Source organism: Glycine soja, unplaced genomic scaffold (genome assembly GCF_004193775.1).
Source record: "Glycine soja cultivar W05 unplaced genomic scaffold, ASM419377v2 tig00000322_1_pilon_302646_319394, whole genome shotgun sequence".
NCBI lineage: Eukaryota > Viridiplantae > Streptophyta > Magnoliopsida > Fabales > Fabaceae > Glycine > Glycine soja.
Genome location: NW_021143583.1, coordinates 1 through 10,252, shown reverse-complemented (window position 1 = coordinate 10,252; position 10,252 = coordinate 1). Strand labels below are relative to the sequence as shown.

At 37.3% G+C, this 10,252-nt stretch overlaps 1 protein-coding gene and 1 long non-coding RNA gene across 2 annotated transcripts; both read left to right on the top strand.

The window, feature by feature from the left end:
- The first annotated feature begins 378 nt into the window (after nucleotides 1-378).
- On the top strand, nucleotides 379-1,124 carry LOC114404129. Its single transcript, XR_003664826.1, has 2 exons — nucleotides 379-712; nucleotides 891-1,124. It is a non-coding gene; the product is annotated as an uncharacterized LOC114404129 (long non-coding RNA).
- A 5,373-nt stretch (nucleotides 1,125-6,497) lies between these two features.
- LOC114404130 lies at nucleotides 6,498-7,940 on the top strand. The gene has a single exon (XM_028367233.1). The coding sequence runs from the start codon at nucleotides 6,498-6,500 to the stop codon at nucleotides 7,938-7,940; it is 1,443 nt and encodes a 480-aa protein (XP_028223034.1).
- The last annotated feature ends 2,312 nt before the right edge of the window (nucleotides 7,941-10,252 follow it).

The following is a 10,252-nucleotide window of genomic DNA, read 5'->3' as shown; positions in this document are numbered from 1 at the left end:
GCAAAATAATTGTAATTACTTAATATTATTATATTAAATAACAACGGACAAAATTGCACAAAATAAACTTCACAAGAAATAGATGATATGACTTCAGTAAATGACATGTCCGTTTGGTATATGTCCACGTACATGAGGGTACCAAAACCCTACAAAATGAAAGGGCACAGGAAAATTTGTCAAGGTCTTTAGCTGTTAGTACCAAACAAAGAAGAACATATTCAATTACTAGTCTTCTAGATGGCATCAGATAAACGGCATATGAATCATGCCAGCCTCAACATGTGAAACCAAATTGTAGAATATGAATCCAACAATTAATAATATCTACAAAATATGCCTAAGGTAAAAAGCATTAGATGCGGCAGCATTATCCCTCCATTATCACATAGTTGAGATTATTCCATTCCCTCAAGATGGTTACTGGAAATTTGGTGCATGTAATTAGTATCCCTATGCTCAAATTCAGCTATAAATGGATGAATCTTGTAGTGTTAAAACCTGAGGCTAGGAGAAGAGAAGTGTTCCCTTAGAAGAATAGTGTAAAATGGCATCACTCAAAGCTGAGAAACCTGTTGAAAAATCTTGTTGCTCTCAACCATCTGCAGGACAGGTGAAGAAAGAGTCTTCTGCCAAACCTAGTTCAGGCACTTCCAAAGCCCCGGTCTCGAAACCAACCCCAAAGAAAATTCCAAGCCAGACTAGGAAGAAGGTATATATATCTTAATATGTGCATGCATATTAGCAAATTCTTTTTTAAGCTCATTTCATAGTTAGCAAATGCTAATAGTATTCATGTTACACCCACACAACACCACCATAGCATACATGCATGACTTTTACTTAATTGACTCTGGCACTGATCATATAATCTTTGATTGGTTTTTCAGGCAAGCAGCAATAAATAAGCTGAAGATGCAGGAGTAAAAAGTACGAAAGACTAAAAAATAATAGTTGTTGCACTTGGAATTATGGGAAGAGTCCTAAGGATACTGTTATATGGTGCTCTTCAACCATGTTTATAAGTAGTGCTATTAATGTCTGTACCACTTGCTTATGTTATTTTCTCGTCATGTAACTCCAAGATGCCTTGGCCTAATAAATAAAAGATACTTATTCTATGATGAAGTTGTTCAAACAGAAATTTTCATTAATTTTGATACTCTTTTTCCCTAACGGATTAAATATATACTACCACTTTCTCGCACACCTAAATATCAGGACTCAAAAAAACATCTTTTTCTAACGTCATTTTTTTTTTCTTTGCGCTCATTTTATGTTTTTATAAAGTATTAAATTACAAAATTATTAAATTATTGAAAAGAATGAAAAATGAAAATAGTCGATAAATTATTGTAAAGACAACTGTGATAAAAAAAATGAAGCCCGCAACCCGCCCAACAAGATTAAAAAAAAGTGTGAGGACTGAGAAGTGTAATAGAAACTAATGAAGTAAACTACTATAGTATTATTTTAGTTCCTCAAATTGTAGAATTGTAGAATGCTATCATAATAATCAATTTCTGAAATGAAAAAAAAAAGACAAATAAATATTTGAAATTGAATTTTGATAGCATGTTAATTGATTCTTGTCGTCAACAAAGTAAGTCTAACCATAAGTAAGGCCCAAAACATATTTTAAAATATTTTTTTTACTTTAAATAAAGAATTATATGTTAGAATTTTTTGTTTTAAAAAATTAATAACAAATATTTTTTTCTTGGTGAACATAAAATTTAAGTTTTAGTTGTCTTAAATCCTTACACTTGTCCTGATCATTTTTAAAGAATTTAGTTAAATGGTGATAGGCATGCAGCCATGTGTCATGTCACAGGTAAACATAAAATAACACATTTTTATAAGATTTTATTTTTGAACAAAAATCCATTTTAAAATTTATTTCATCTATTCTATGACTGAAACAGGAGGAGATATATGTTATACCACGATTTTGAATCAAAATAAATATTTTAAGAAATTCTTTAGGGAATAAAATGATAATGAGATACTTGACAAAAAGAAAGTAAAAGAATCATTCAATACACCAATTAATTGATATGAGATTATTTTAATTTAATCAATAATTTCAATTTTTGTGTGTAACTATATTAAAGATTTAAAAGAAGAATTTTTTCAACTATAATAATTTTATTTCGAACATAATTGTGTCAAAGATACTTTTGATGTAGACAACAAAAAAAGAAGGCCAATAAAAACAATTCAAAAATTATTTTCATTTTAATCGCTTACATATACATAAAAATTATTATTATTGTTATAGTTTTTAAATTTTATAATTATTTCCTTCATTTCAAAATGATTGATGCTTTAGTATTAAAAAAAAATTAGACTGACCGATATTTTCAATTTTCATTGGCATATTAAGACTTATATTCCAAATTTTCCCCCAAATAAATTATATCAATTTAATATTTTTTATATTGTGCCTATCAAATTTTCAACCACCACCATTACTCACCAAATAATTATAAGTAATATATTTATGAAAAGTAAGAATATTTTAATAAAATTGTTTCAATAAGTAACTTATTTATTATGGTAATATATGTGGAAAAAAAAAACTTAAGTATCAGTCATTTTAGAATGGAGATATATAGTATCATTATAATTCATAAAATTTACAACTTACTATCATTATAATTATAATCTTTAAAAATCTAAAATTAATTATACTCATATCTATTAATAATACTGTCATACCCCATTTTTGACCCGTTTTTATTTCTTTTTTCTCGTCTTTTAAGCCGGAAATTTCTATCATTTCAGATGAAATTTCGGCAGGGAGGTATTTTAAAATACCTCATTTTTGTTTTGAAGACGCCCCTTTTTTATTATTATTATTTATTTATTTACCTTTTTTTATTGTTTTTTTATTTTTAGTTATTATTTTCTTCTTTTCTTTTCCTTTTATTAAGTGTTTTTTATTATTATTATTTCCGTTTTTTTTATTATTAATATCTTTATTAGTATCTTCTTTTCGTTTTTTTTTATTTATTTTTTTTTATTTTTTTTATTATTATTATTTATTATTTTATTTTTTTATTTTTATTTTATTTTATTTTTATTTTGCTGTTTTATATTTTGTTTTTTTTTCTTTCTTTTTCTTTCTTTTTCCTTTTCCTTTCCTTTTTTCTTTTTTCTTTTCGGTTTTCTCGGTCCAGGCCCAGAGGGGCTCTTCGTTTTTTACCCTAATTATGACCTTTAAATGCTGCATTAATTACTGTGCATGTCAGAGAGAGAGAGGGCAGAGGTGAATACGAACAGTCGGAATACCAACAGCCAAGCCACCACTAGCCACCACTAGCCACCGCTCAGCGCCACCCTCCCCCTCCGTGAACCACCACCATCGGCCTAGCCACCGCTCAGCACCACCCTCCCCCCTCCGTAACCCACTCACTCACGCGGCCTAAAGCCTACATCAGAGCCACCACTCAGCGCCACCCCTCCCCTCCGTGAACCACCAACACAAAAAAAAAACCAAAATCATCTTGCTCATACTATTCATTTCCTTCCCTAGAAATCGAAACGTTAGAACAGAAACACAGCAAACACAGTAACCCACTCACTCACGCGGCCTAAAACCTACATCAAAACCACCACCAACGGCCAAGCCCACACCCAAATACCACCAACCACAAGCACTGCGTCAAACACCCACACCCACACAACCCAAGCTGTAACCGTTTTCACTCTGAAGCTTAAACGATAACATAAGGACAAAGGTAGTTCACCTTTTTTCTAAGATTCAAGGCTAGATCTAGGCTTTATCAGTGTTGGTTTTCAAAAAATAACGGTGGATTTGAGAACTAGGGGAAAAAAGGAATTCAAAACATGTAGTTTTTTTAAAAAAGGAGGAGATTCTTTTTCCGACACGGCGGCGCCGCCACCCATGGCCGGCCAGCCACTGCGCCGGTAAACAGCTTCCGGCGGTATGTGGTTAGAGAGAGAAGAGAGCTTCTGAGCGTTTCTTTAGAGAGAGGAAGAAGTTGGATTTATGTTTTTTTAGGGTTTATTTTCTAATTTATACTGCTGCCATGACCAAGGCTATGGTGCACGCGGATCTCTGTGTCCCCATGGACCATCAGGGTTGAACCGTTAGATCCTAGATCTAACGGCCGATGTTATCCCCTGTTTTGATCAGATGCGTCTCACCTCTTGGTTTTTACTTTGTTCTTCTTCTCTTATGACGTTTGATTAAGATCTAATGGCTAAGACTGTGTCTCCCCATGATCAAATCTGGACGCTTCGATCAATCTGACGATTCAGATTTGATCTGTTAGGCCCACTTTCTTATTTTGAGCCCATTTCCTTTTTTCTGTTCCTTCTAGTATTTTACTTTCTACACTTCCCTGTTACTTCTGCACCCCCTTTTCTTCTTTTTTTTATTACTTTTTTTTTTTATGCATCATATTTACTTTATGCCCTTGCATTTTTTTATTTTCTTTATTTATTTTCCAGCACCATATTTATTTTATGTCTTGCATTTTATTTTCCAGTATCATATTTATTTATTGTCTTGCATTTCTATTTTGTTTATTTTTATTTTATGCATCATATTTACTTTATGTCTTGCATTTTTTTTATTTATTTTTTTAGCATCATATTTATTTTATGTCTTGCATTTTATTTTCCAGTATCATATTTATTTATTGTCTTGCATTTTTATTTTGTTTATTTTTATTTTATGCATCATATTTACTTTATGTCTTGCATTTTTTTTATTTTTTAGCATCATGTTTATTTTATGTCTTGCATTTTTATTTTCTTTTATTTATTTCCAGCATCATATTTATTTTTATGTCTTGCATTTTATTTTCTTTATTTATTTTATGCACCATATGTATTTATTGATTTGTATTTCATGCATTTTATTATTTCTTCTAGCATATTTATTTTAATGCATTTGCAATTTTTATTTATTATTGTCAATTAGAATGTACCTAGGTCCAATGTAAATAAAAAATGAGAATCTGCACCGACACTCACATTTATTTTTATATTTTCCGTCGAGGACGATCATGTGACTTGAACGGTATCCGAGGAAAAGGGCCCTCACTTGATCCAACGTCATTTTAAGGGATCCGGCGCGTTTAGAATTATCTTTGCATAACAAAAAAAAAAAAAAAAAAGTCAAAACCCAAAAACTTTCCATAATCAAAATTTCAAAAAAGGGTCAATCTTTTTCTTTCTTTCTTAATCAAATCTTTAATCAATCTTTAATCAATCAAAACATTTTTTCTAATTTAAAATCAATCGAACTCACTTCTTTTATTCTATGCCTTTTCGGCCTCTTACCTTGCCTAAACTCTTCTTTTTTTTCGAACTTTAAAATCAATCAAAACCAACCACTCGACTTTCTACCCCGAACTACATGATTTTGATCCCATTCGGGTATGTAGGCAAAAGACTTTGTCTTTCCAAATCAATAAAAAATAAACAAAAACTTTTTTCTTCTCCTTTCTTCTGAATCCATCTCTTTAATCTTTTCACACTTAAGCATTTATTTCCAAACAAATAATTAATTTAGCATAAAGATAAAATAAGCAAGAGGTTCCTATAGAGTACTATAGACGTTTAGGGTGCTAGTACCTTCCCTTTGCGTAACCAACCCCCGGACCTTTGATCTCTTAAAAACTAGGGTTTTTCGAGCTTTCTCCCTTTTCTTCGGAAAAATAAAAGATCGGTGGTGATCTTAAAATTGCGAGTCAATGCTAATCAATAGCTTGATATCCAAAAATCACCGCGACAGAAAATGGCGACTCCACTGGGGATCACACTCCTAAGTGGGTTAAACCTATCTTGTTTTTCTTCATCTTTATGCTTTATTATTATTTGTAACTGTGAATACGTGCTTAAGTGTTTGTCTTTTACGCGAGTGGTGAGATAAGTCCTACACCCGGACTTGAGGGAAACATAAGATAGGATGGTGGTATAATCATAGTGTCTTTCCGAGAGTGAGTTTCGGATGTGGCACATGTGATAACCCCGCTCAATGGAGGGATCTTGGGAATATTACTATGTTGGCATGAGTAGTCGTGTTCAGCACTGATATTTCCAAGCGACCTATGAAGTTGAGGACCTTTAGTTACCTTTAACCCATCTTAGCCTTTTAGGACGTAGTGCGGTGGCTAATCAAGAGTAGTCTTGAATTGGTTGATACGCGATACTACACTCAAACGAGGCTTTCCTATGGACGTTGTTGGACCGGGAGTAGTCCCGTAATCCGACAATATCCGGAAGTGGTCAATGACTTTGGGAACTTGGTAGAACCCGTGATACAGGTACATATGAAACCATAGTCCTTACCAAATGGCGTGTTTACCCTTAGCTCCAACATTTTGGACTTAACTTCACCATGTTTTCTCCATACTTTGGCATAATCATGCATACATGCATCCATGCATAAACTCATTCTTTTTTTTTCTTCATCCAAATTATCGAAGGACTTAGACAAGCTTTTTGTAAACTTTGTAGATATGGACATCCCACTGAGAAGCACTAGGAAGTACCTTTTCAAAAAAACAGACCTGTTGAGATTAAGGGAGCTAGCATCTTTAGTAAGTGACCCAGTTGATTTTCAAGCTCATCATGGGAAGTTGCTCAGAATTCTTAGAGTAGATGTTGAGGAAGGATGCCTAGAGACCCTGGTTCAGTTCTATGACCCGCTCTACCATTGCTTCACATTTCCCGATTACCAGCTTGTCCCCACACTTGAAGAGTACTCCTACCTAGTAGGTTTCCCTGTGCCAGACAAGATACCTTTCCATGGTTTTGAGCCTACCCCTAAACCCTCCGACATCGCAGCCGCCCTCCATCTTAAAACCTCCATCATCCAAGCAAACCTTACCTCTAAAGGAGGCCTCCAAGGTCTTCCCACCCACTTCCTCTACCAACAAGCCTCCATATTTGCTGAAGCAGCTAGTATACTTGCCTTCCATTCTATCCTAGCCCTCCTTATATATGGCCTTTTACTCTTCCCAAATGTTGACAACTTCATCGATATCAATGCCATTAAAATCTTTCTTACAAAGAACCCCGTACCCACTCTACTCGCCGATACCTACCATTCTATCCATGACCGTACCCAGGCTGGTCGGGGAACCATTTCTTGCTGTGCACCTTTACTCTATCAGTGGTTTACCTTCCACTTACCTCAATCCCGTGCCTTCAAGACCAATGATGACAAACTTTCTTGGCCTCGCCGAATCATGGCTCTTGACCCATCTGACATTGTTTGGTACCAAGCAGCTAGTGATGTTGGAGAGATTATTGTGAGTTGTGGTGAATATCCCAACGTACCTCTTTTGGGTATGCGTGGCGGAATTAGCTACAACCCACTTCTCGCCCGACGACAATTCGGGTACCCGATAAAGACAAAACCAAACAACCTTGCCTTGACTAATGAATTCTATCTTAACCATGGAGATCACTCGAACAAAAGGGGAAGATTCACACAAGCTTGGAGCGCTATCCGCAGACTCAACAGAAGTCAGTTGGGAAAGAAATCAGACTATGTGCACGAATCTTATACCCAGTGGGTTATTGATAGGACCAAGAGCTTTGGCCTACCCTACCGCTTACCTAGATACCTATCGTCCACCATCCCACCATCATCCTTGCCTATCCCCTTTGACACTAAGGAAGAGTTTCATGAACAATTAACCAAAGAAAGGCAAGAAAAAGAAACTTGGAAGAGGAGATGCCAGGAGCTCGAGCAAGAGAATGAGACTTTGAAAGGGAAGATAGCCCAACAGAGCCGTGAGCTTTTTATCCAGAACCAGAGGATGATTGAGAAGGACGACTTGCTTCGTCGGAAAGACGCCTTGCTCCACCGAGATGCTAGAAGGAAGAGGAGGTTTATGGACTTGTTCTCCCGTGCACATTCAGATTCCGAGGACCCATCTACTCCGGGAGTTTGAGTCTGAAGTACTTAGGACCTTATGTTTAGATTTTAGCTCCCAAAATCTCTTGACTTGTAAAAAAAAAAAAAAAAAAAAAAAAAAAAAAAAAAAAAAAAAAATTTGTAATATTCCAATGCTTAAGTGAAGTGTTCCAGTTTATGATGTTTACAATTTCTCTGACAAGTTCTTCGATAATAATTTGTTCCCTTTCTTTTTGCATAAGCATAAGCATGCATCATGTTGCATTCATGGTTTCTAAATCGAGTCTCACACTGTGTTCACTACTTCAAAAGGGGAGGAGTCAATCAATCGCCGCCCAAGGAAAGTGGCCCGACGAATTCTCCACAAACCCACTCGCATTTACAACACCAGGGCCAATCGGAAGAGGATGGATATAGTTGAACAAGAAAATCAGAGTCTCAGGGAGGAGGTTGCCACTTTACGAGAGGGAATGGATAGGTTGACGACCATGATGAGTGCTCTCCTGTCAGCCCAGAACTCTCAAGCTGCCGCCGCTACTGTAGAGCAGCCCTTGGTGAGCACAACCCCGCTATCTACGGTGACTTCTCCGCCTCTCTTTTTGCCTCCAGGTTGTACATGGGGAATGCCACCTCCAGTCTGTGGAAGCCCCCAGGCCGCTGTATCTGAAGTTCCACCTCCTTTTGCTCAGCAGTCAGCACCGGATTCCGCAACCCAATACCTCTTTCCCTAAAGCTGCAATGACTTATTCAGCTCCACTGATTCACACTATTCAACAAGAGGTTGAACCAATTTTCCAAGCTGAAAATGTTGTAGCCTTCGACAAGATGGAAGAACTCCAAGAAAGATTTGATGGTATGCAAAAGGAAGTCGAAGCCCTCCGAGGAAGAGATCTGTTCGGGAAGGACGCCTGTGAATTATGCTTGGTCCCAAATGTTACTATCCCTCACAAGTTCAAGGTGCCAGACTTTGAGAAGTATAAAGGGAACTCTTGTCCCCAGCAGTCACTTGGTGATGTACGCGCGAAAAATGTCCATGTATACTGACAATCATAAGCTGCTTATTCATTTCTTTCAGGACAGCCTGACTGGGGGCGCTCTGAAATGGGTATATGAATTTGGACAGCGCGAGCATTCGTACTTTCAATGACCTGGGTGAAGCATTCATCCGGCAGTATAAGTATAATCTGGACATGGCCCCAGATCGTGATCAACTCGTGCGATGACGCAAAAAGAGAAGGAAACATTCAAGGAGTATGCCAACGTTGGAGGGAAGTGGTGCCCAGATTGTCCCGCCGTTGGAAGAAAGGGAAATGACCAAAATATTTCTGAAGACCCTGAGCCAGTTTTATTACGAGAAAATGGTTGCAAGTGCACCAACAGACCTTCACTGAAATGGTCAACATGGGGGTGCGATTAGAGGAAGGTGTCCGAGAGGGACGTTTGACTGGGGAAAGTGCCCCTACTGCAAGCAATGCCAAGAAGTTTGGAGGCCACTTTGCGAAGAGAAAGATCAAGAGGTGGGAAATGGTAGCTCATGGTAAGCCTCAGCAGAATTTCACCCCATATCGTCAGGTTGCGAATGTCGCATCCACTATCCCAAACCCATCATATCACCAACAAAGGCCACAATACCCTCCACACCAATACCCTCCACAGCAATACCCTCCACACCAATATCCTCCACAACAATACTCTCCACAACAGTGTCATCCACAACAATATCCTTCACAGCAATACCTTCAGCCACAATACCCTCAAAAACAACAAAATCGCCCGCAGACCCTCCAACAACCATATCACTCACAAAACCGCCAGAAAACAACCTTTGATCCAATCCCGATGAAATATGCTGACTTACTCCCCGCCCTGCTCGCCAAAAACCTTGTCCAGGTCAGAACACCCCCTCGTACACCAGATGTTTTACCTCCCTGGTTTCGTCCTGATTTAACCTGCGTTTTCCACCAAGGGGCCCCAGGTCATGACGTTGAAAACTGCTATGTCCTGAAGAATGAAGTGCAAAAACTTGTCCGAGCCAACTTGCTATCCTTCAAAGATCAGAATCCCAATGTTCAGGCGAACCCTCTGCCGAACCATGGGCCTACTGTCAACATGATACAAGATTGTAGTGAAGAAGGTGTCATCCTAAACGTCCAGCACATTCGAACCCCCCTGGTCCCAATACATATCAAGATGTGCGAGGCAGCTCTGTTTGACCATGATCATGCAGCGTGCGAAATATGTCCAGTGAATGTAAAAGGATGCCCGAAGGTACAAGAGGACATACAAGGGCTGATAGACAGCAGAGAACTAACCATCACGAGGAAGGACAGAGAAGTGTGCGTCATTACC

Coding starts and splice junctions, on each gene's coding strand:
- LOC114404130 (XM_028367233.1), top strand. CDS start 6,498: ATGGACATCCCACTGAGAAGCACTAGGAAGTACCTTTTCAAAAAAACA.